Source organism: Theropithecus gelada, chromosome 20, assembly GCF_003255815.1.
Source record: "Theropithecus gelada isolate Dixy chromosome 20, Tgel_1.0, whole genome shotgun sequence".
Lineage (NCBI taxonomy): Eukaryota > Metazoa > Chordata > Mammalia > Primates > Cercopithecidae > Theropithecus > Theropithecus gelada.
Window position 1 is genome coordinate 30168048 of NC_037688.1, and position 25679 is coordinate 30193726.

A 25679-nucleotide genomic window follows, 5' to 3' on the forward strand; every position below is an offset into this window, starting at 1 on the left:
AAAAAAAAAAAAAAAAAAAAGAAATCCACTTGTGATGGGAGCTGCGCTGACTCAGGCTGGTTGCCCTGGCACTCGGGGAGGCGAGGCTACACGTTCGAGGCCAACCTCGTCAGCACTGATTGAAAAAAAATAAAATCCACTTGTGAGAGTGTCAACTTGAGATATATTTTCAGTTGTTCCTGAAAACCACCATCATTTCTGCTGTTACCTGCGTAGAGTTCTGCAGAGGCTGAAATCTCACTTAGGCACGCTGGGTCTCACCCAGGGTCACCAGCCCTGTGACTTCCTAGATGCAGTCAGCCAACTTCAAAAACTCCAGGAACTCTTGGAAACGCATATTCTTCCCACGGAGCAAGAGCCATCCAGGTAATGCAGCACACCAAGCCTTCTTTATCCCCTGTCATCTTCCTCATCCTCTCTCTCAGCTGATGCATATGGGATTATTCCTTCAACTTTTGTGCTTCAGGGAAGTCACCAGTTTCGCCATCCTGAGCTCAGAGGAAGGGAAAAAGCCCATCTCTAATGGCCTGTCCAGATGGTTGACTGCAGCCTGCTGGCTCCTCCTAGGTCTCACTAGCCTGGCTTCAGCCTTTTTTACAGCACTTTATAGCTTGGAATTGAGCAAAGACCAAGCCACCAGCTGGACGATTTCAATTATTTTATCAGTGCTTCAAAACGTCTTCATCAGCCAGCCAGGAAAGGTATGTGCGGGACGGGAAGAACCACTGGAGTTGCAGAAGTTAGGGACACTGAGGTCCCTGGGTGTCAAGCCAAGGTGCCTAGTGGTTTTGACAATGCAACATAACAAAAAACAAATAGGCAAACCAGGCTGGGTGCAGTGGCTCATGCATGTAATCCCAGCACTTTGGGACACCAAGGCAGGCAGATTGCTTGAGTCCAGGTGTTTGAGACCAGCCTGGGCAACATGATGAAACTTCATGTCTACAAAAATTAGAAAAAATTAGCCATGCATGGTGGTGTGCTCCTGTAGTTCCAGCTACTTGGGAGTCTAAGGTGGAAGGATGGCTTGGCCCAGAGGTTGAGGCTGCAGTAAGCCGTGATTGTGCCACTGCATTCCAGCCTAGATGACAGAGCAAGACCCTGTCTCAACACTAAAAAACAAAAAGAAAAAGGCAAACTGACATTTGTTAGGGATACATGAAATTCATGACAGAAAAACTAATAAGTATGGCAGAAAAGGATTGAGGAGCGAAGAGGACAGTTAACAAATCAACAACCCAAACCACTTTGAAAAAATAACAAAAAACTTAAAATGTTTTTAATTAAGAAAAATGTCAAACCCACACAAAAGTGTGAAGACTAGTATAATGCACTCTAAAGTCCTACCACTCAGCTTCAACAATAACCATCTCATGGCCAATCTTGTTTCATCTATTATTTGGGGGAACAATATCAGACTTCACATCACTTTATCCATTTCATGTATTTCAGACTTTATATTTCTAAAAGATATGGACTGTTCCTTCTAAAACATAAATATAAAGGGACAGCCTGAGGGAATTTTGGGGGTGATGAAACTACTTGGTATCTTGACTGTAGTGGTGGATATACAACACTCATGGAATTATACACCAAAAAGCGAACTTTTTTTTAACTATATGTAAGTTAAGATATAAATTTTTTAAAGCAAAACCTGTGATTGCAGTGGCCAAAACACATGTAAGAAATTCAGCTTCGCTAGTCCAATAAAACTATCATATTGCTTTTTTGTTTTAATAATGGCAAAGAAAAATAATAATACACAGTAATGCCAAGGAAATGAACAGCCAGTCCTGGTTAAGGGAAGTCTGGCAATATATAGTGACAACCTGCAAATTCTGCATCCTTTTGCTGGAGAGGTTTCACATCTAAGGATCCATCTCCAGAAAATCCATAGTGGCCAGGAGCGGTGGCTCACGCTTGTAATCCTAGTACTTTGGGAGGCTAAGGAGGGCAGGTCACTTGAGGTTGGGATTTCAAGACTACCCTGGTCAACACGGTGAAACCCTGTCTCTATTAAGAATACAGAAATCCCAGGCCGGGTGTGGTGGCTCACGCCTGTAATCCTAGCACTTCGGGAGGCCGAGGTAGGCGGATTACCTGAGGTCGGGAGTTTGAGACCAGCCTGGCCAACATGGCGAAACCCTGTCTCTACTAAAAATACAAAAATTAGCCAGGTGTGGTGGTGAGTGCCTGTAATCCCAACTACTCAGGAGGCTGAGGCAGGGAGAATCACTTGAACCCGGGAGGCGGAGGTTGCAGTGAGCTGAGATCGTGCCATTGTACTCCAGCCTGGGCAGCAGAGCAAGACTCTGTCTCAAAAAATAATAATAAAATAAAATAAACTGTGTGTGGTATGCACCTGTAGTCCCAGCTACTTGGGAGGCTGAGGCAAGAGAATCACTTGAACCCAGGAAGCCGAGGTTGCAGTGAGCCGAGATTGCATCACTGCATTCCAGCCTGGGTGACAGAGCGAGACTCCGTCTCAAAAAAAAAAAAAAAAAAGTCTGGATTTTCATCAGCGGTCTTCCAAAGATACTGAGAGATGTTATTGAAGAGACATCACAAATCATTTGACGGTATCAGCTTCTCCAGCCAACCAGATTAAGAACTATAAGCAAAAAATACGAATATTAACATTATTTAGAGTCTGATGGCCCTTCTCCTGGTCCCCATCATTGTGCAAAAATTACTGTGAAATTAGTTTTTCATTAACATGAAGAGCCAAATAATTGAAGTTTTTCATGAGTGCCCACCTCTTCCTTTACATGTGGTGTTATCTTCCTGGGTCTGTAACGTCTGCTCACGATGTTCTCCTGTGATTCTCCTGCCCAGGTGGTCTTCTTCACATTCTTATACTCACTGATGATGAGCAGGATGCCACGGCTTAACAAAGAGAAGGAACAACAAACAAAGAGGATCTTGGCACTCTTGGGTAACTCAAATAGTTCTAACAACTACCTAATTTTGAAAAAAGCAAATTAGATCAGTGGAACTCTGGCCACCTTGCCATACTTGATATCCCCCCTCCCCCACCTCCCCTAGCTGGGACCACAGGCATGTGCCACTATGCTTGGCTAATTTTTTATTTTTTTTGTAGAGACAACGTCTCACTATGTTGACCAGGCTGGTCAACTCCTGGCCTCAAGCGATCCTGCTGCCTTGGCCTCCCAAAGTGCTAGAATTGAAAATACAGGCATGAAGCCACTGTGTTCAGCCTAGTAACTCATTTTCACTGTATTGTACAAAAGTATCAGTCCTCAACTGGTTGGAATTTTTTTAAAAACAGGTCCTTTATAATAGAGAGCTTAAGAAGCACTGCGTGGGCAGTTTTACGTTTAAAATTTAAAAGGAAGTGCTTGTTTAACATTTAAAAGGAAGTGCGCACAGTAGATGCTCAGTGAATGGTGAGTGGCCGCTTAATGAAATATAACATTTCTTTGGTCTACATTTGAATTTTTGACAGCAAAATGTTCTTCATCAGTACCAGGTTCAAGAGATAAGAACAACCCCGTCTATGTAGCCCCAGCTATGAATAGTCCAACTAAGCGTCCAGAAAGAACCTTGAAAAAGAAGAAACTCTTCAAGCTGACTGGAGATATTTTGGGTATGGAGAGGAAATGGCAACATATTGATAATACAGCACCTTTTCCAGAAGGGAAAGGAAGAGAGAGAATAAAATGGAAAGTAAAGAAGGGTTGAAAAGCTGTCTTTTAAAATCTTCACCTCATGAGATTTGGGATTCCAGTAAAGCAGGTGGGATGGTAACTGGACAGACCCCTGACCTTGGAGTCTAGAGGTTTCATTCTGTGCTAGAGTAAGTCACTTTCTCTACCTGCAAAATTTAATAACACGATCTATGGAGGGAAAATGAAAATGCTTTGGCAAACGTCTATTCTGTAGGTGCTAGTTGACTGGCTTCAACACATCTAGTTCATTACTGGATTCCCTAGTCCAAAGAAGACAAATTATGTTTTTATCATGACTTTGCTGCTTGTAAACACAATCACATGAGTGAAACAGAGTGCATGCTTGGTCCTTAGAGCTGAACACCATATTTCTTGTGTGGGATTTTATGTATCTTTTTCTTTCTCTTTTTTTTTTTTTTGACACAGTCTCACTCTGTTGCCCAGGCTGGAGTGCAGTAGTGCAATGTCAGCTCACTGCATCCTGTGCCTCCTGGGTTCTAGTGATTCTCCTACCTCTGTCTCCTGGTTAGCTGGGATTACAGGCACACACCACCACGCCCAGCTCATTTTTGTATTTCTAGTAGATAGGGGTTTTCACTATGTTGGTCAGGCTGGTCTTGAACTCTTGACATTAGGTGATCTGCCCCTCTCAGCTTCCAAAGTGCTAGGACTACAGGTGTGAGCCACTGTGCCCGGCCACAGCCAATGTATCTTATTTTAAGTAAAATGTATGATTAGTGGCAGAATAATTCTGGGAAGGAAATGTCAATGTGTGTATTTATAATTATTAGACTGAACCATATGAAACTGCCAATTTTTGACTGGTTTTGACCTGCATAAGTCTATAGACTTAGGAAAAATGAAGAAAAAGACATAGAGGATTTCTAAGTTAACCACTCAACTATGACATTTTTTTCCGCTTTTAAACTAGTACAAATCCTTTTCCTTACCCTGTTGATGACTGCAATCTGCTCTGTAAAGAACTCCAATAGATTTTACCTCCACCAAGCTATCCGGAAGACCTTTTCGCCCCGATTCTCAGAAATCAAACTTCTTCAGGATTTCTATCCCTGGGCCAATCACATCCTCCTTCCTAGCCTGTATGGGGATTACAGAGGTAAGAATGCAGTCCTGAAGCCCATTCATTGCAAATATGGGGTACAATTCATTTTCCAAATACCCTGTACCACGATCTATGAGAAAGTGGAGGAAGGTCAGCTGGTGTTTTCTGATATGGCCGTACCTGTGGGCATCCCAAGAGCTTGTTCCCTGGACTTCATCTAAGGAGGTTCAGTTACATCTGTTCACCCAGGCCCATGGGGCCGATTCCCCGCTGATGAGCTTCACAAAAGGCTGACAAGCAAGAATGACAGTGGATTCAGTTACATCATGAGAAGTAACTGGAGTGACCCCTAGGACTCAACTACACATAGCAGAGAAGGCTGTTCAGTAAGTGCAAAACCAGGAATGTGGGTTCATTGGAGGATCTCCACATGAGATGCTGTTTTGGCCTGAGCCGTCTTTCCCAGGTCTGTGAGGATGTCTGTGTGACTTTGCTTGCATGGGAATCCAGTTCAGCCCCACAAAATGCATTGAACTTCTCTAATATGCTTGGAACTGTCCTAGGAGCTAACAGTGAAAAGATGGACACGATATGGTTTGTGTCTTCAAGGAACGCCACCATGCAGAGGAGTTAGTATGCCTTGCTGTGGACAGTGATGAAGAAATGCTAAAGAATGACTTTCTCAGGGATCGCATTTTTTTTTTTTTTTTTTTGAGACAGTCTTACTCTGTCACGCAGGCCAGAGTGCAGTGGCACAATCCACTGAAACCTCCACCTCCCAGGTTGAAGCAATTCTCCTGCTTCAGCCTCTCTAGTAGCTAGGATTACAGGCATGCACTACCACATCTGGCTTTTTTTTTTTTTTTTTTTTGAGGCGGAGTTTTGCTCTCATTGCCCAGGCTGGAGTGCAATGGCATGATCTTGGCTCACTGCAACCTCCGCCTCCCGGGTTCCAGCGATTCTCCTGCCTCAGCTTCCTTTAGTAGAGATGGGGTTTCACCATGTTGGTCAGGCTGGTCTCAAATTCCTGACCTCAAGTGATCCACCCACCTCGGCCTCCCAAAGTGCTGATATTACAGGTGAGAGCCACTGCATCTGCCAGGAACGTTTCGTATTCAAAATTTTTCCACCAGTTACCAACACTGTCATTATGTAATTTTAGATGTTGTTAAGTAAGCTGCATTCTGGAAACTGTTACATTCATTTATCTCAGGATTGGTGGCTTCCTGATGAGATTTGGATCACTTCCTAGGTTCCTGAAAAAGAATCTAAAATGCATTTTTATCTCAGCAAACATTTACTGTCCTAAAGGTGTGGTTAGTGTGTTTGAGAGAGTTTTTATAGATGATAACTCCTATTTATTGCATGTTGAATCTATTTAGTTCAATTTTTTTTTTTAATTTTACTTTTAGAATCAAGGTCTCAGTCTCCCACTCAGGCTAGAATGCAGTGACATAATCTCATCTCACTGCAGCCTTGAACTTGTGGGCTCAAGCAATTCCCCCACCTCAGCGTCCTGAGTAGCTGGGACTACAGGTGTGTGCCACCATACCCAGTTAATTATTATTTTTTTTAGAGACAGGGTCTCACTATGTTGCCCAGTCTGGTGTCCTTAGTTCAGTTTTAGGTGGTGACAGTTCTGGGTTCAGGGTACGTTCTTTTTCTTTTTTTTTCCCCCAAGACGGAGTTTCGCTCTTCCGCCCAGGTTACAGCAAAGTGGCGTGATCTCGTCTCACTGCAACCTCCATCCCCCGGGCTCAAGCGATCCTCCTCCCTCAGCCTCCTGAGTAGCTGGGATTATAGGCGCCCCACACCATGCCCAGCTAATTTTTTTAATTTTTAGTAGAGATGGGGTTTTGCTATATTGACCAGGCTGACCTCAGGTGATCCACCCGCCTCAGCCTCCCAGAGCGATGGAATTACAGGCATGAGCCACCGCACCTGGCCCAGGGCACATTCTACTTGCAGTCTATAATTGTACCTTGTCCTGAACAAAATACTAAATCAAGATGACAGGGCCAGGCACAGTGGCTTACGCCTGTGATGCTAGTGCTTTTGGATACTGTAGCAGGGGTATCATTTGAAGCCAGTAGTTCAAGACCAGCCTGGGCAACATGGCAAGATCCCATCTCTACAAAAAAAAATTAGCCAGGCATGGTTGCACGTGACTGTAGTACCAGCTGCTTGGGAGTCTGAGGCAGGAGGATCATTTGAGCCCAGGAGTTTAAGGCTGCAGTGAGCCATGGTCTCACCACTACACCCTAGTCTGAGCAGAGCCAAGACCCCATCTCAAGAACAAAAATAGTGACTGGATCTCTGGCTGAGGTCTGCATCATCACGGCAGGCATGGTCTCTCTTGCACTGCTTGGCTCCTGTAGTATGTAGTGTCTTGGCTGGGCACAGTGGCTCATGCCCGTAATCCCAGCACTTTGGGAGGCTGAGGTGGGCAGATTGCTTGAACCCAGGAGTTCAAGACCAGCCTGGACAACATAGACCTCATATCTATTTTTTTAAAATATAAAAATTTTAAAAAGAATAGTTTTGCAAATCAGTAAAACATGAGTATGAAGAAAATCCAGCCAGGCACAGTGGCTCATGCCTGTAATCACAGCACTTTGGGAGGCCAAGGCTGGAGGATCACTTGAGCCCAGGAGTTCAAGACCAGCCTAGGCAACATGGTGCAACCCCATCTCTACAAAAAATATACAAATTAGCTGGGCATGGTAATGCAGACCTGTGGTCCCAGCTACTTGGGAGGCTGGGGTGGGAGAATTGCTTGAGCTGGGAGGCGGAGGTTGCAGTGAGCCAAGATCGCATCACTGCACTCCAGCCTGGGCGACAGAGTGAGACCCTGCATCAAAAAAAAAAAAAAAGAAAATCCAAATGTACAACTAAAGGGTGTATTGTGCAGCTCTTCCTTGTCCCCTAGATCCCCTTCTCTCCTTTCAAGAGACAGCTACAGTCCCAATTTATTATATATATATATTATATATTCTTTCAAAGGTAATGACCGGGCGCAGTGGCTCCTGCCTGTAGTCTCAGCACTTTGGGAGGTGGAGGTGGGTGGATCACAAGGTCAGGAGTTCGAGACCAGCCTGGCCAACATGGTGAAACCCCATCTCTACTAAAAATACAAAAATTAGCCATCCATGGTGGCGGGCGCCTGTAATCCCAACTACTTGGGAGGCTGAGGCAGGAAACTCACTTGAACCGGAGAGGTGGAGGTTGCAGTGAGTCAAGATCACACCACACTGCACTCCAGCCAGGGCAACAGAGTGAGACTCTGTCTCAAAAAAAAAAAAAAAACATTTTGCTTTTTTCCCTTAACAGTTTATCTGGGGCTTGTTCTATCAGCACATATGAAGATGCCCCTATTATGTTTTATTTACTTACTGTATAGTATCCCACTGCATGGATGTACCATAATTTATATACCCAGCTCCCTACTGATAGGTCTTTAGATCATTTCCAGGCTTATTGTTAGCAAGACTATCATTAATATCCTTGTACGTACTTAATTCCACAAAGGTGCAAATACATCGAAAGATAAATACCTTGGAAAAGACTGCTAGGTCAAAGTATATATACATTTTTAATTTAGAAAGAGATTGCCAAATTGTCCTAGTGTACCAATAAACACTGCTATTAGCAATATATGGCTGGTGCAGTGGGTCACATCTGTAATCCCAGCACTTTGGGAGGCCAAGGCAGGCAGATCACTTGAGTTCGAGACCAGCCTGGTCAACATAGTGAAACCCCGTCTCTACTAAAAAAAAGAAAACACACACACACACACAAATTAGCTTGGCCTGGTGGTGCATGCCTGTAGTCCTAGCTACTCAGGAGGTTGAGGGAGGAGAGTTGCTTGAACCTGGGAGACAGAGGTTGCAGTGAGTCAAGATCGTCCCACTGTACTCCAGCCTGGGAGACAGAGCAAAACTCTGTCTCAAAAAACAAAACAAAAGAAAACCAAGAAGCAATATATGAGAGCACCTGCCCACATTCCCAAGAGACAGCCTGGTGAAAATTGGTGTTTTCAAACAATTCAAGTGTCCATGAAATATATGAAAGACTTTGTAACTGCACCCAGAGAAATGAAAGTTTAAACTAAGACACGCTTTATCCCTTTTCATAGGGGCAATACTTGCCCATATGCTTTTGCCTTTCTTCACTCAATCCTCCCCATATTCTATTTTTAAGACATAAATCTGTTGCTTCATTGTTTAAAACCACCCGGTGGATTCCCATCAAACTTGAAGTCCCAAGTCCTTTCCAAAGCTTACAAGGGCCTGCCTGGTTTGGCCCCCAGTTGCATCTGTTACTTCATCTCTTACTCCTCTTACCCTCGTTCACGCGACTTCAGCCACTCAAGCTTCTGCGCTTTCCTTAAATATGTCAAGCATGCTCTCACTCAGGGCCTTGGAACTTGCTGTTCTCCTTGTGACTGATTTCTGACTGTGTTAGGGCCTCTCCTATGCCATCTTCCCAGAGAAAGCTGCTCTGATGATCCTACCTAAGGTAACAGTGTTGCTCCCTCTCCAAATCACTCTTGATCCCCTTACTCTGCTTAATTTTTCTTCATAGCCCTTAGCATTACCTGAATATTATTTGGTTATTGCCCATCTCTCTTGCTCCTCAAATATGGGCTCTCGGTGGCCTGGACTCTGTTACACCCACTGCTATATTCTGGGTACCTAGGCGGGACCTGGTGCCTTTGAGCACTCAATACATACTGATAGAGGCCGGGCGCGGTGGCTCAAGCCTGTAATCCCAGCACTTGGGAGGCCGAGAAGGGCGGATCACGAGGTCAGGAGATCGAGACCATCCTGGCTAACACAGTGAAACCCCGTCTCTACTAAAAAATACAAAAAACTAGCCGGGTGAGGTGGTGGGCGCCTGTAGTCCCAGCTACTCGGGAGGCTGAGGCAGGAGAATGGCGTAAACCCAGGAGGCGGAGCTTGCAGTGAGCTGAGATCCGGCCACTGCACTCCAGCCTGGGCGACAGAGCGAGACTCCGTCTCAAAAAAAAAAAAAAAAAAAAAATACATACTGATAGAAAGAATGGATGAGTAAGCATCCGCCCATATTCTGTGGCTACTTTTTATCAGGCTGTGTGGTTTTGTTTACCCGTTTTGTTTTGTAGGAGCTTTTTATATATTAAGAATGTATATAGTTATAGATCTAGATCTTTATAGAGATATAGACTAAGAACCTATAAAGGTTAGGGAATTAAGATTTTTATTATGTTCTCTTCCTCCCTGAGAGCATGGTATGCTTTTCTGTTTGTTTTCATCTTCATTTGTAGCTCTCAGTAAGATTCAGAATTGTTCCCCATAGAATTTTTGCACATCTCTTGTTAGGTTTATTTTACCTTTTGTGTTACTATTATAAATGAGATGTTTTAGGACAGGTATGATACCTCATGCCTGTAATCCCAGCACTTTGGGAGGCCAAGATGGGCAGATCACCTGAGGTCAGAAGTTCCAGACTAGCCTGGCCCACATGGTGAAACCTCACATCTACTAAAAAATTTTTTAAAAAGTAGCTGGGTGGAACACCTGTAGTCCCTGCTACTCAGGAGGCTGAGGCAGGAGAATCACTTGAACCTGGGAGGCAGAGGTTACAGTGAGCGAAGATTGTACCACTGCACTCCAGCCTGGGCAACAGAGTGAGAGTCTATCTCAACAAAAAATGTTTGATTTCTGTATACTATCTAAGTAAATATTGTGTGGCCATATGAACACGGTTGATTTCTTTGTTTATTTAGTATCCAGCCATCTTGCTGAATTCTTTTTGTAAGTACAATTGACCCTTGAACAACACAGGGCTTGGGGTGCTGGCCCCTGATGCAGATGAAAATTCATGTCTAACTTTTTTTTTTTTTTTTTTGAGACGGAGTCTGGCTCTGTTGCCCAGGCTGGAGTGCAGTGGCCGGATCTCAGCTCACTGCAAGCTCTGCCTCCCCGGTTTACGCCATTCTCCTGCCTCAGCCTCCCGAGTAGCTGGGACTACAGGCGCCTGCCATCACGCCCGGCTAGTTTTTGGTATTTTTTTAGTAGAGACGGGGTTTCACCATGTTAGCCAGGATGGTCTCGATCTCCTGACCTCGTGATCGGCCCGTCTCGGCCTCCCAAAGTGCTGGGATTATAGGCTTGAGCCACCGCGCCCGGCCCATGTCTAACTTTTGACTCCTCAAAAACTTAACTACTAATAGCCTACTATTGACTGGAAGACTTACTGATAACATAACAGTTGATTAACACATATTTTATATGTTATGTGTATTAGATACTGTATTCTTAAGCTAGATAAAAGAATATTAAGGAAATCATAAGGAAGATAAACTAATTTACTGTTCATTAAGTGGATCATGACAAAGGTCTTCATCCTCATCGTCTTCACATGGAGTAGGCTGAGGAAGAGGAGAGGGGTTAGTCTTGGTGTCTCGGGGGTGGCAGAGGTGGGAGAAAATCTACTTATAAGAGGACCCGTGCGGTTCAAACATGTGTTGTTCAATGGTCAGCTTTTCAGTCGATTCTCTTAATTCATCTAGATTAGACATATCATTTACAAATTGTGATAATTTCACTTTTTTATTTTTATATGTCTCATTATTACTTGAACTTTTTTTTTTTTTAATATAAAGACCGTGTACACCTGTGTTGCCCAGGGTGGTCTTGAACTCCTGGCCTCAAGCCATCCTCCCGCCTTGGCCTCCTAAAGTGCTGGGATTACAGGTGTGATGTACCATATCCAGCCTTACTTCTTTGTCTTACCTAACAGCATTATCTAGAACCTCCAAAAATGTTTTTAAACCTAATGGTGAAAGTGTGCATTTTTTCTCGTTACTAACCTAATGTGGCACTTTTTACGTCGTTTCTTTTTTCTGCATTCTGGATGTGCTGGAAAAAAAGATTTTAAAAAATATATAAACAAAACTGTTTCTTTTACTTTTTCATTAGGATTTATTGCTGATGGGAACTCCTTTCTTTTGGGCAATGTTCTGCTGCGTCAGATTCGCATTGCTGATCCCAGACTCTTCCCAGCTGGAGTATCTCCCGGGGAGCAAGTGAAGCCACCTCACCAACATCAGGAGGATACAGAGAACTATGGGGTTAATTGGGGCCCCCTTGATACAAACATCACCAAATCAGATAGCATTTGGCATTATCAGAATCAGGAGACCCTGGGTGGTTCTCCCATTCAAGGGGAATTTGCCACTTACTCAGGAGGAGGATACGCTGTGAAACTTGGAAGAAACTCCAGTACTGCAGTCCGGTGAGTAAGCCTGGGCCCTGAGCAAGAGGACCAAAATATTTGCTTTTGGCCATTCATAGGACAAATAGGAATTTCAGACCCATTTGAGTAGTTTTGACAGCTACTATACTGTCTGTAACTCTTATGGATACTTTTAGTTTAGACTTCTAAGGAAATACACCCTTTGGTTTAAAAATTCCTTGCTCAACTTCAGACTACAGGTATGTTTTGGTTTGGCAATTTGCCAAAATTCATTTTGTAGCTGGAGAAATACCTATCATTTTCAATCCTAGCTGAAGTTAAATTCAAGTAACCATAGCTTGGACAAACTGTAATCTTAACATATAAAGGAAACCTTGCCGTTCATGAGCCAAAATACAGGAACCCAAAAGTCCAATGCCAAAATTAAATTTCCTGAGACTTACAGAGTGGTTTAGTATTCTGAGAATCTCTGTCATTACATGAGAAAAAGTCTAAATAAAAATAATTATCTCTTCATTTAAATGCAAGGAATTCATTATTCACAAACAACAATGCCAACTGAATAATGACATTTATATTCCTCCTACCTCCCAAAACTGAACAGCTGGTAGTCAAGAGTAGCATTTAATACTTCAAGTAGAAATACTTGTCATAGCATGAAATTCTACTTCAGACCTGAAATGCCAAGTATATTTTCCTGAATATTTAACCTTGTTGTGAATACTATTGTAAAAACTTTCATTTTTATGGTCTACTAAATTTAATACCAGTGAAAGTTTGGGCATTAGTAATCATAAAATATTTCATAGGAAAAGTAGATTGGGAAATGTAAAATCTTACCTGGTATATGACAGTAATATTTGAAACATCAGGATATTTTCCCCCTTTGCAGTATTGGAGAAAACGGACTGACCCTGTCCTCTGTTTACCCAGAGTTCTACAGCATCTTGAACAGAGGCATTGGCTAGACCAACGCACAAAAGTCCTCTTTGTGGAGTTTGTGGTCTTCAATGCTAATGTGAACCTATTCTGTGTTGTGATCCTGATGTTGGAGTCCAGTGATGTGGGTACGAAGGCCTCTCTCTCCTCTCCTCTCTCTATGATCTTGTGCTTTGGGTTGGATGTTTGTCCCCTGTAAACCTCATGTTGAAATTCGATTCCCAGCGTTGGAAGTGGAGCCTGATGGGAGGTGTTTGCGTCCTGGGAGGCAGATCCTTCATGGATAGATTGATGCCCTCCCTTAGGAGTAAGTGAGTTCTCATTCTATTAGTGCCGGGCGCGGTGGCTCACGCCTGTAATCCCAGCACTTTGGGAGGCCGAGGCGGGTGGATCACGAGGTCAGGAGATCGAGACCATCCTGGCTAACACGGTGAAACCCCGTCTCTACTAAAAATACAAAAAATTAGCCGGGCGTAGTGGTGCGCGCCTGTAGTCCCAGCTACTTGGAGGCTGAGGCAGAATGGCGTGAACCCGGGAGGCGGAGCTTGCAGTGAGCGGAGATCCGGCCACCGCACTCCAGCCTGGGCGACAGAGCCAGACTCAGTCTCAAAAAAAAAAATAAAAATAAAAAATAGGCCGGGCGCGGTGGCTCAAGCCTGTAATCCCAGCACTTTGGGAGGCCGAGATGGGCGGATCACGAGGTCAGGAGATCAAGACCATCCTGGCGAACACAGTGAAACCCCGTCTCTACTAAGAAATACAAAAACTAGCCGGGCGAGATGGCGGGCGCCTGTAGTCCCACCTACTCGGGAGGCTGAGGCCGGAGAATGGCATGAACCCGGGAGGCGGAGCTTGCAGTGAGCTGAGATCCGGCCACTGCACTCCAGCCTGGGCAACAGAGCGAGACTCCATCTCAAAAAAATAAATAAATAAATAAATAAATAAATAAAAAGAGCCTGGAATCGGCCGGGCGCGGTGGCTCAAGCCTGTAATCCCAGCACTTTGGGAGGCCGAGACGGGTGGATCACGAGGTCAGGAGATGGAGACCATCCTGGCTAACACGGTGAAACGCCGTCTCTACTAAAAAATACAAAAAACTAGCCGGGCACGGTGGCGGGCGCCTGTAGTCCCAGCTACTCGGGAGGCTGAGGCAGGAGAATGGCGGGAACCCGGGAGGCGGAGCTTGCAGTGAGCTGAGATCCGGCCACTGCACTCCAGCCTGGGCGACAGAGCGAGACTCCATCTCAAAAAAAAAAAAGAGCCTGGGAATCTCCCCCACCCCTCTCTTGCTTCCTCTCATTCCGTGTGATCTCTGTACCGGCTGTCTCCCCTTCACCTTTGCCATGAGTGGCAGCAGCCTCAGGCCCTCACCAGATGCACATGCCCAATTTTGAACTTGCCAGCCATCAGAATTGTGAGCCAAAGAAACCTTTTTTCTTTATAAATTAAGGTTTGGATACACCTTTATAGCAACACAAAATGGACTAAGACACCTGAGTAGCTCAGGAGAAGTCCCAATTTCTTTCTCTTACACCATTAATTTAAATATATTATTTTAATTAAAGTTATTATATTTAAATATAACTTTAAAAGTCAAACAGTTCAAGGGAAAAACAGGAGTCCTCAGTTCATCCCTACCTCATTCCTACTCCCCAAAGGCTACTTTCCGTTTTTTTAAACTAGATCTTTCAGAATTTAAAAATTATTAACATAGGCCGGGCATGGTGGCTCACGCCTATAATCTCAGCACTTTGGAAGGCCAAGACAGGTGGAACACCTGAGGTCAGAAGCTCGAGACCAGCCTGGCCAACATGGCGAAACCCCATCTCTACTAAAAATACAAAAAAATTAGCCGGGAGTGGTGGCAGGTGCCTATAATCCCAGCTACTCGGGAGGCTGAGGCAGGAGAATCGCTTGAACCCAGGAGGCAGAGGTTGCAGTGAGCTGAGATTGCGCCATTGTACTCCAGCCTGGGCACCAAGAGTGAAACTCTGTCTCAAAAAAAAAAAAAAAATTAAGATTATTGTGTATTTCATAAATTTTCAGTTTTAGGTGTTATCTGTTTCTGTTAGGATAAAAATTTAGCTTTCTTCTTTCTTTTTTTTTTTTTTTGAGGCAGAGTGTCACTCAGTCTCCCAGGCTGGAGTGCAGTGGCGTGATCTCAGCTCACTGCCACCTCTGCCTCCTGCGCTCAAGCCTTTCTCCTGCCTCAGCCTCCTGAGTAGCTGGGATTACAGGCGCCCACTACCACACTCAGGTATTGTATTTTCAGTAGAGATGGGGTTTCACTATGTTGGCCAGGCTGGTCTTGAACTCCTGGCCTCAAGTGATCCACCTGCCTCAACCTCCCAAAATGCTGGGATTACAGGCATGAGCCACCTCAGCCAGCCAGAGGTAGCTTTCTTACACCCACATATATCTCAAACACATACACATCTTTGATCTTTTCTCATTCTCCCAACATAGTAATAAAATTTATTTAGTTTAATATTGAGCATTTCCATTATGTTTTTCAAAGATGAGACATTAGTATATTATAATTAGATTTCCTTTCTTATACATCCTTTTTTTTTCTCTAGAATATTACTTTTTAAAAAATTTGCTTGGTTTTCTATGTATCTGTCACTGATTAATCTCCAAATTCTTCCTAAAAGTAGAAATCTCTCATTCTCTTAAAGTACCATGTAAACTATCATTTTATCTTCTTGGAGACACCTTCCCTGGAGCCCTCCTTCTTGGGTACAGTCTGGATTGATTTTTCTCTAGGCTGCTCTACGGCTCTCCAGGACTCTCCCTTCTCCATTACCCTGGGATTATCTTTACCTCTCTTCTCTACTGAATTCACTGTCTTCTGGATTCCATGTCTTCCTTTCTTGGCTTACTTGCTCGTTTTGCTAGAGCACATGCTCTGGTACTTCCTGGAAGAGTACAAGGGAGGTAAATTTGTTGGAGACTTACATCTCCAAAAGTGTTTTTATTCTCCCATCACATTAGATTCTAATTTATCTGTATATAATTTCTTTCTTGCAGGATTTTGGTTCATTTGTTTGTTTTGAGACGGGGTCTCGCCCTGTCACCCAGGCTGGAGTGCAGTGGCACCATCTCGGCTCACTGTACACTCTGCCTCCTGGGTTCAAGCAATTCTCCCTGCCGCAGCCTCCCAAGTAAGTGGGATTACAGGTGCCCACCACCATGCCTGGCTGATTTTTTTATTTTTACAATTTATGTATTTACATATTTTATGGGGTTTCACCATGTTGGCCAGGCTGGTCTTGAACTCCTGACCTCAAGTGATCTGCCCACCTTGGCCTCCCAAAGTGTTGGGATTACAGACAAGAGCCACCATGCCCGGCCAGAATTTTGAAAAGTGTAGCTCCATTGCTTTCTAGTTTTTCATGTTAGTGTTAAAAAGTATTATGCTGGCATTCTGATTCCCAGTCCCCAACCCCAAAAGTTTTTAGGTTTTTTTCTTTGTCCTCTGGGTTATGAAAGAATATCATAGAGGCCGGGCACGGTGGCTCATGCCTGTAATCTCAGCGCTTTGGGAGGCCGAGGTGGGTGGATCACGAGGTCTAGGAGTTCAGGACCAGCCTGGCCAATATGGTGACACCCTGTCTCTACTAAAAATACAAAAATTACCTGGGCATGGTGGCTTACGCCTGCAGTCCCAGCTACTTGGGAGGCTTAGGCAGAAGAATCACTTGAACCCAGGAGGTGGAGGTTGCAGTGAGCCCAGATGGTGCTATTGCACTCCAGCCTGGGTGACAGAGCGAGACTCCAACTCAAAAAAAAAAAAAAGGCTGGGCGCGGTGGCTCAAGCCTGTAATCCCAGCACTTTGGGAGGCCGAGGCGGGTGGATCACGAGGTCAGGAGATCGAGACCATCCTGGCTAACATGGTGAAACCCCGTCTCTACTAAAAATACAAAAAACTAGCCGGGCGTGGTGGCGGGCGCCTGTAGTCCCAGCTACTCGGAGGCTGAGGCAGGAGAATGGCGTGAACCTGGGAGGCGGAGCTTGCAGTGAGCCGAGATCGCACCACTGCACTCCAGCCTGGGTGACACAGCGCGAGACTCCGTCTCAAAAAAAAAAAAAAAAAAAAAAAAAATGTCATGGAATGTTCTATTATCTGGAAACGTGTCCTTAAGTTCTGAGAAATTTTCTTCATTTTTCTTTGTTAATTTCTTCTCCATTTTCTCTGTTCACTTTTTCTGATTTTCCAGCATTTTGACGTTATAACTCCTGGAGTTCTGATTTTCTTATATTTTTGCTTCTGTTTTTCATCTTTTTCGTCTAATATCTGCAATATTACTTTAATTTTTATCTTCTAAACTATTTTTTCTTTCTATAATATTTAATTTCCAAAATTGTTCTCATGTTTTTTCCATAGTCTCTTATTGTTCTTTTATGGATGCAGTATCCTCTTAACTCTGGTATATTACAGTGGGTTTTCTTTCCTTCTGATCCTTTACTGTCTCTAATTCCTCTGAACTCCTTTTTTGATTTGTTGTTTTTGATCTACAGTTTTCAACATTAGAGATTCAAGTGCCTGGCCGTCCTTTTAAAGAAAGGCAGGCTGGGTGCGGTGGCTCAAGCCTATAATCCCAGCACTTTGGGAGGCCAAGGCAGGAAGATCACTTGAGCCCAGGAGTTCGAGACCAGCCTGGGCAACATGGTGAAACCTCATCTCTACCAAAAATATAAAAATTAACCTGGCATGGTGGTGTATACCTGTAGTCTCAGCTACTTGAGAGGCTGAGGTGGCAGAATGGTTTGATCCTGGGAGGCGGAAGTTGTAGTGAGCTGAGATCATACCCGTGTACTCCAGCCTGGGTGACAGCCAGACCCTGTATCCCGCCCCCCACCGCCACCAAAAAAAAGGGCAATAAAAAGCAAATAAATGCTAATTATAAGCTCTGTGCCTGGCTGGGTGCGGTGGCTCACGCCTGTAATCCCAGCACTTTGGGAGGCCAAGGCAGGCAGATCACCTGAAATCAGGAGTTTGAGACTAGCCTGGCCAACATGGCAAAACCCCATGTCTACTAAAAATACAAAAATTAGCCATGTGTGGTGGCGCATGCCTGTAATCCCAGCTACTCAGGAGGCTGAGACAGGAGAATTGGTTGAACCCAGGAGGCGGAGCTTGCAGTGAGCTGAGATCATACCACTGCACTCCAGCCTGGGTGACAGAGTGAGACTCCATCTCAAAAAAAAGGGCATAGAGCTTATCAACTGGTATCCCTTTTTAGGCAGTCAGTTTTTAAAGACCCTCCAAACTCCTACCTTGAGAGTATGAGCCTATTATACTTATCAGAGTGAGTTGAGGGAAGGGATCTGGGAAGTGTCTCACTATGCAGCATGTAAACTTTTCCTTTTCCAGTAAACCGTTACTCTCAGATGTAGCTGGTGCCCCCAAGTCCAGATACTCTCATTCAGCATCACTAGGAAACAAACCTTTAGTTGTGGGGTGGTAGAAGGCAAGATGGGTAGCAAATAACTGGTTGTGAATGGTGAGGGAGGAAATTTGGAATCTAGTTGTTGTTTATATATATATTGACTTTCAGTTGACGCTATTTTCAGTTCCATCTGAACTTCTACCTTCAGAACTACCTGATGCCTGCAATTTCTGAGGCTTTCCAGGGTTTCGTGGTTAGAATGGGCTTGCTTCCAGGTTTCCTGTACAGCTGCCTTAGATTTCAGCTTTCTTGAACTTGCTAAGTCAATGTGATTCCTCTACTTTTCAGCTTCCAGCAGTTTGTTGCTCTCATCTGCCCTCCTTTTCTTCATCTATTGAAGTTTTTACTTTATCCTTTCACTTTCATTATAGTGGCATTTTGTAAGGGATTGGAGTTAAACTGGTCCATTCAGTTCCCCCACTTTCACAGGATGTCCATCCTAATCCAACTTCTTCGCTTTCTTCTTTCTCCCATAATTGGCTCACAAGTATCCTTCCATTTCCATCACATCTTTCTCCTAATCAGGAATTTTCCTCCTCTCAGACCTGCAGAGTAGACCACTTCTCTTATGCTTGTTTCTAATGAAGCATAAAGGCTTCCTGAGGGTCTTCACGGGGTTTTTAGTTACTAACAAAATATAGACGGGGATTAAAATAAACATGGGAAAAGTTCCAGTCTTGAGAGCTTGCTAGGTGAAATAGGAATTCCTTTTGTTCTTAAATGTCTTTTTTGCCTACAAGGGGTACATCTTAGTTCTAATGTCACAGCATCCTTGGGGTGTTGCTTTGCCAGCCAGAAACCTCTGTGGCCTGCAGCACCTTCTGCCTGAGTGTTGCTTGCACCCACTGGGCTTGTTCTGCCCACTTGGCCTGGCAGCCTGTTCTCGGCTCCTGCTACTGGCCTGGATCCCACACCTGCCAAGAAAGAGCCAGGCACGGAGCAGTGAGGGATATATGGATGAGCAAGCACGGGGTCCAGCCACTGCCCACAGCCAGGCACACTGGCTGCTGCGGTGAGGTGGGAAGCTCTATGTGCTGGCACAGGTGCCGGCTCCCTGAAAGGCTGAAGCTGGACCAGATGTACTGCACGTGGTTTCCACTGTGGGTGCCTACGTCTGAACGAGAGGAATGCCATGGTGCCTAGAATCTTGGAGATGCTAGGAACTGCAGAGCCCCAAAAAGGGTGTCACAGCCCTGGCTCAGGGAGCCTATAGGTCTGGACTCCCGCAAAGAGCCACAGCTCTTCTCTCCTTCTCGTTGCCTGCAGTGTGGCAAGCGAGGGGGTGTGTTTCAGCCCTGTTTGTGTTACAGCTCTTTTAGTCCCACCACTCAGCAGGTCCCGAGTTCTTGTCCTACATCCGGGAAGAATGAGGTACACAGACAACTGGAGGGTGAGAGAGGTGGAGAGGAGCTTCACTGAGTGACAAGACAGTTTTCAGGAGACCTGGAGTTGGTAGCTCCTATCGACAGGCAGGTCGTCCCATTGTTTGTGTAGCCCTCAGCGGAGAGACCTGGAATGGTAGCTCCTATCTGCAGGCAAGTCATTCTGCCATCTGCCCAAGTCTGGCTGAGTCTGGAGGTTGTATGGGCTTCAGAGGGGAGTAAGTGTGTGCTGATTGGTCACTGGGCAGCCATGGGTGGGCCCAGAAAAACTGCCATAAGTTCTCATTCGAGTTGGTGAAACTGGCAGATTCCAGAACTGGCAGCCCAGCCCCCAGGCTTCAGGCCATCCCTGGCTTAAAGGTGGGGCTTTACTGGGGACCCGCCCCTTTCTGCCCAGGAGCCTGTCTGCCTCCTGCCACCATCCATGTCACCCATGGTGCCCAGGCTGTTTGTGCCAAGGGGCACCTGCAGGTCCATGCCAAGCTGCCCTCATTGCCCCCTCACCCTCCCTGCCTCCCATGCTCGTCTGTGTCCAAAGTTTGGAGAGGGCCGAGGCAGTAGGGGGCTACTTGTCAGCACTGCCCCAAGCGTACACACACCCAGCTGGGTCATGACAGCGCCCAGGCTTGGCCAAAACTTTGCTCCAAAATTAGAGCAGGTGCTGGCAGTGCAGAGAGGCCATGCAGCAGGAGCAGGCACTTCTGAACCTGCAGGGGCAGGGGGTGCTTCCTGAGCCCCCAAGAGTGCAGGGATGCTCGGGTCTGCAGCTGTGGCTGGGCGGCTGCAGCTGCGCCCAGAAGGGTGGGGCTCCCAACCTTCCACCTCAGAAGGGGGCAGGGTTCCCACCTGTTACTGGCTCCCACGGCTCAAGAGAGCACAACGCCCCGGCCACACCTCGCCCACTGCAGCCAGTGTCAGGGCAGCAGCCACTCCAGACAGGGTGCCGCTGCCATCACTAATATTTTGAAGCTTTATGAAAGGTTTATATTCACAAGACCTTTCATGATTTTATAAATGTCAACATTTTCAATGTCCTTCCAGGTGAAGGCTGAAGCCTTTTAGTCTATCCTTATGTAAATGACTGAGTATCCATGGGATACCATTAGCACTCATGGGGTATCAGTGCTTAAACTTCTCTGCAGCCATTCTGACATGGTTAGGGTAACATCTATAATAGCTGTTAAGCCACCAACACCTCCCTTCAAGGTAGGGTCAACAGCATATCCTTTCCCACTACTGACTTCTGTAAAACCAGTATTTCTCCAATAGCCTTGCATACATTATCTCATTTAATATTCATGACAGCTCTAAAGGAAATACTAAGTGGAGCACTGAGACTCAGAAACATTTGATGATACAGGAAGAGTTGGGGTTATTCAAAGACAAAGTTTAACAAGAAGACGGCAAAAGTTTTAGACTCTTGACTCCAGGTGTTCTTTGTCATTCTCAGGTGCTTTCTTCACCTCTGTGAGACTGGAAAGCTTCACTTCCCTTCAGATGTCAAAGAAGGGCTTTGCCTGGTCTATCATCTCACAAGTCATCTATTATCTACTGGTCTGTTACTATGCCTTCAAACAGGTGAGTCCATAATGTTAGATGTCAGCCTGGGCAACATGGCAAAACCTCATCTTTACTAGACTACAAAAATGACCCAGGTGTGGTGGCATGCACCTGTGGTCCCAGCTGCTCGGGAGGCTGAGATGGGAGAATTGCTTGAGCCTGGGAGGCAGAGGTTGCAGTGAGCTAAGATCACGCCACTGCGCTTCAGCCTGGGTGACAGAGCAAGACCCTGTCCCAAAAGTAATGATGATGATGATGGTATTAGATGTGAGAAATAAAGGTTGCCACATTTTATTTGGGAAGCTCTACAATGATGTGTTACTAGAGTTATGGCTATAATTTTGGTCCTTTTCAGAAACCTGAATTCAGTTAAAGGTTAACTGGTTTCCTACCAAATAGAGTGGCTCTTTCAATTTTCAGGAGCTAAAGAATTAAGTCTATAGAAATAGTACTTTTGGCCGGGCGCAGTGGCTCAAGCCTGTAATCCCAGCACTTTGGGAGGCCGAGACAGGCGGATCACGAGGTCAGGAGATCGAGACCATCCTGGCTAACACAGTGAAACCCCATCTCTACTAAAAAAAATACAAAAAAAATCTAGCCGGGCGAGGTGGCGGGCGCCTGTAGTCCCAGCTACTCGGGAGGCTGAGGCAGGAGAATGGCGTAAACCCGGGAGGCGGAGCTTGCAGTGAGCTGAGATCCAGCCACTGTACTCCAGCCTGGGCGACAGAGTGAGACTCCATCTCAAAAAAAAAAAGAAATAGTACTTTTGTAGTTTTACTAGCCCTATATGAAGTAATACCAAGCAAGTATGATGAACAAAGAGCAAGCACTCAAAAATACAAATGATTGGCTCATGCCCGTAGTTCCCGCACTTTAGGAGGCCGAGGCAGACGGATTACCTGAGGTCAGGAGTTTGAGACCAGCCTGGCCAACGCGGAGAAATGCAGTCTCTACTAAAAATATATAATTAGCTGGGTGTGGTGGCGCATGCCTGTAGTCCTAGCTACTCAAGAGACTGAGGCAGGAGAATCACTTGAACCCGGGAGGCGAAGGTTGCAGTGAGCTGAGATAGCACAATTATACTTCAGACTGGGCAACAAGCAAAACTTCCTCTCAAAAAAAAAAAAAAAAAAAAGTGGCCAAGAACAGTGGCTCACGCCTTTAATCCCAGCACTTTAGTAGGCTGAGGTAGGTGGATCACCTGAGGTCAGGAGTTCAAGACCTGCCTGGTCAATATGGTGAAACCTGTCTCTGCTAAAAATACAAAAATCAGCTGGGAGTGGTGGCGGGCTCCTATAGTCCCAACTACTCGGGAGGCTGAGGCAGGAGAATTGCTTGAACCTGTGAGGCAGAGGTTGCAGTGAACCAAGATGGCACCACTGCACTCCAGCCTGGGTGACAAAAAGCGAAACTCCATCTCAAAAAAAAAAAAAAAAATACAGATGATTACACTCAGAAGAAAATATATTTATACCTTAAGCCAAACACAGTATTTTTTTCTTCATTCTCAGGCTTGATAACTAATTTAGAAACTTTTGCTGGGCATGGTGGCTCACGCCTGTAATCTTAGCAGTTTGGGAGGCCGAGGTGGGCAGATCACTTGAAGCCAGGAGTTCGAGACTAGCCTGGGCAAAATGTCAAAACTCTGTCTCTACAAAAAAAAAAAAAAAAAAAAAAAAAACTTAGCTGGTCATGGTGGCATGTGCCTGTGGTCCCTGCTACTTGGGAGGCTGAGGTAGGAGGATTGCTTGAGCCTGAGCCTGGGAAGTTGAGACTGCAGTAAGCTGTGATCACACCACTGCACTCCAGCCAGGGCAACAGAGCGAGACCCTGTCTCAAAGAAAGAAACTTTTGTATTTATTTTTAAGTGACAGTTTATGATCTCCAAGAAAAAGAAGAAATGTATTCAATGGAAGTTGTATTCGAAGATAACTTTTCTGTAAGCAGCATTTCTGAAGACTACAGAGCTGAACTAAGACCATAGCCCATTTGTCCAAGTGAGATCTGGTAAACGCCTGGCAGTGTGCTTTGCCCATAGACATCAGCTGCGTTCATCACACTTGAGCAGGGAGAGACCTAGTTAATCTCTCAGACAAGCAACAGTGACTGTGCTGTCTATGTTTAGGGTTGTCGGCTGAAACGGCAGAAGTGGAGGTTCTTCACTGGGAGAAGAAACGTTCTGGACACAAGTATAATCCTCATTAGCTTCATCATCCTGGGGCTTGACATGAAGAGTATTTCTCTACTTAGGAAAAACATGGCACGATACCACGATGACCGGGACAGGTGAGAGGAAGCCTGAGGGGCACAGCATATTCCTACCTCATGGCTGAAGTTTCCCGGTTATACACAAGTATTCTTTCAGACTCCCCTTCCTTCACTGCCCTACCCGATCTGTATTTGCATAATATTAGAGTTAAAATAGAACATGGACTCATGTCCACAGCAGAGATAACAGTGAACTAGAAGCCATTTAACTGCTGGTCACATTGAAGAGCTCTTCTGTCTTCATTAGTGCTTAGGTATGTGCTTAAGGATAATGCATCTAAATTTCAGAAAGACCTGGAATTGGTCATTATTTTGTCCTCTGGTGAAGGCATAAAGCCTAACGCAGGACAAATAATCCTTTAAATAAAACCACAACACATAGTCCATCCTTTAAATGCAAAGGGAGCTGCTTTCTGGATAGGGATGTTCATCCATTCACTCATCCTTACTAAGAGATGTTTGCTGCCCCTTTGGGCACTTTCTCTGGTTTTTCCCATGGAGAGGAACATCTATGTTTCCCATGCCAAGTGTTGCCAAGTGGTGCTTTACTAACCTTTGCATCAGTGGCCAACAGCCTGGGCAGTGACCTGTGTAACTGTTCCTGAGGCATTGTTTCAAGTAGGCCTTATGGAGAGCAGTTTTATGCAGGCACAGCGGATCTGTGCAGGGCACCAGTTGCTAGTGTCTGTGGGGCTCCTTCCGAGTAACCTGGTTGCTGCAACCTAAAATTATGAATGTATCTCTCACAAAACAAAGCCTAATTGCTGAGCAACACCCCTCACCTCTAGTCTACCATCCATCATTTTGTTCTAAGCTTTATTGCATCTATGACATCAATCCTGTACAGCAGAGAACACAGGATTCGTGTGCCACGGAAAGCAGACCAGCAGCATGGCTCCTCTCTCTGGGCTGAGTTAATCTTTTGAGAGGAGAGATTTGGCTCAGAGCAGTGCAGGAGGCTAGTTTTGCTTCCCAGGATGAATTTGGAATAAAGAAATCAGCTAGAGGTCACATGTTAAGGTTTCTTCGGTACAGCTCCCAGTGCAATCTGCAACGGGTAGACCACTTGAATAATCCGTGGCCTTCTGTTATTCCCATATCCACAACTCACAGGAGGCCACACTAGAAAGCAGTTCTCACATTAACAAGCATTTGACCTCACAGGACTCAGGGCTGCCGCGCTCAGCAGCAGGGACGCTGGGGAAACTGCGGCATAGGCGCATGCTTCCTGCTCAGTAACTGTCAGCTTTCCTTGGTGCAGGTTTATCAGCTTCCACGAGGCAGTAAAAGTGAACTCTGCTGTGACTCACCTTGTGGGCTTCCTGGTTCTGCTGGCAACCGTTCAGTTATGGAACCTGCTGCGTCATAGCCCCAGGCTGCGGGTCATCAGCAGGACACTGAGCCGAGCCTGGGACGAGGTGGTGGGCTTTCTGCTGATCATCCTAATCCTGCTGACAGGCTATGCCGTTGCCGTAAGCCCCCACGTTGCTGTCTCTCCTCCGTGTGCTGTGGTCTTAGAACCGCATTGCTTCCCATAGAAACGGTCGCAACACAGAAACCCGAGGTGGTAGAGTAGGAAAGCCAGGTTTAGTTCTAGTTCCATACTTAACTGGTATGATTTAAACCCACACATTTGTCTCTAAAATGGGGATAAAAGTTAGCTCACATGGTAATATAAAGGTCAAATAAATTTCTATGAAAACACTATGTTATTACAAAGGAAGTTTATTCTTTTGGCATAATTTGGCCACAAGGAATTTCTTTCTGTTCCATTGGTTCTATGTTGGCCACATCGCCAGGCACCTCAGGACAGAAAGATGTGCGCTTGGCTTGTACTAACTGGCCTTTCTCCCTCTGTTCAGTTTAACCTGCTGTTTGGATGCAGCATCTCTGACTACCGGACATTTTTCAGCTCAGCAGTGACTGTTGTTGGTCTCCTGATCGGAATTTCTCACCAAGAGGAGGTAAAAATAATTTGTTTCCTCACAGAATTCTATTTAATATATTGAACAAGGAAAATTGGGGAAGTCCTTAGGAAAACAGCCCCCTACTGTAGACTGCACACTGGAAAGGGGGAAAATTTCA

General features: G+C 45.3%; 1 protein-coding gene across 1 annotated transcript in view; it reads left to right on the forward strand.

The window, feature by feature from the left end:
- The window catches only part of PKD1L3 (polycystin 1 like 3, transient receptor potential channel interacting), an 88005-nt gene that overhangs the window by 58483 nt on the left and 3843 nt on the right, over positions 1–25679 (forward strand). The window contains 11 exon segments of the mRNA XM_025369859.1: positions 174–366; positions 467–701; positions 2836–2935; positions 3467–3607; positions 4621–4920; positions 4923–5017; positions 5019–5085; positions 21217–21344; positions 23452–23612; positions 24856–25066; positions 25457–25558. Of these exon segments, the coding sequence (XP_025225644.1) occupies positions 174–366; positions 467–701; positions 2836–2935; positions 3467–3607; positions 4621–4920; positions 4923–5017; positions 5019–5085; positions 21217–21344; positions 23452–23612; positions 24856–25066; positions 25457–25558 (1733 nt within the window).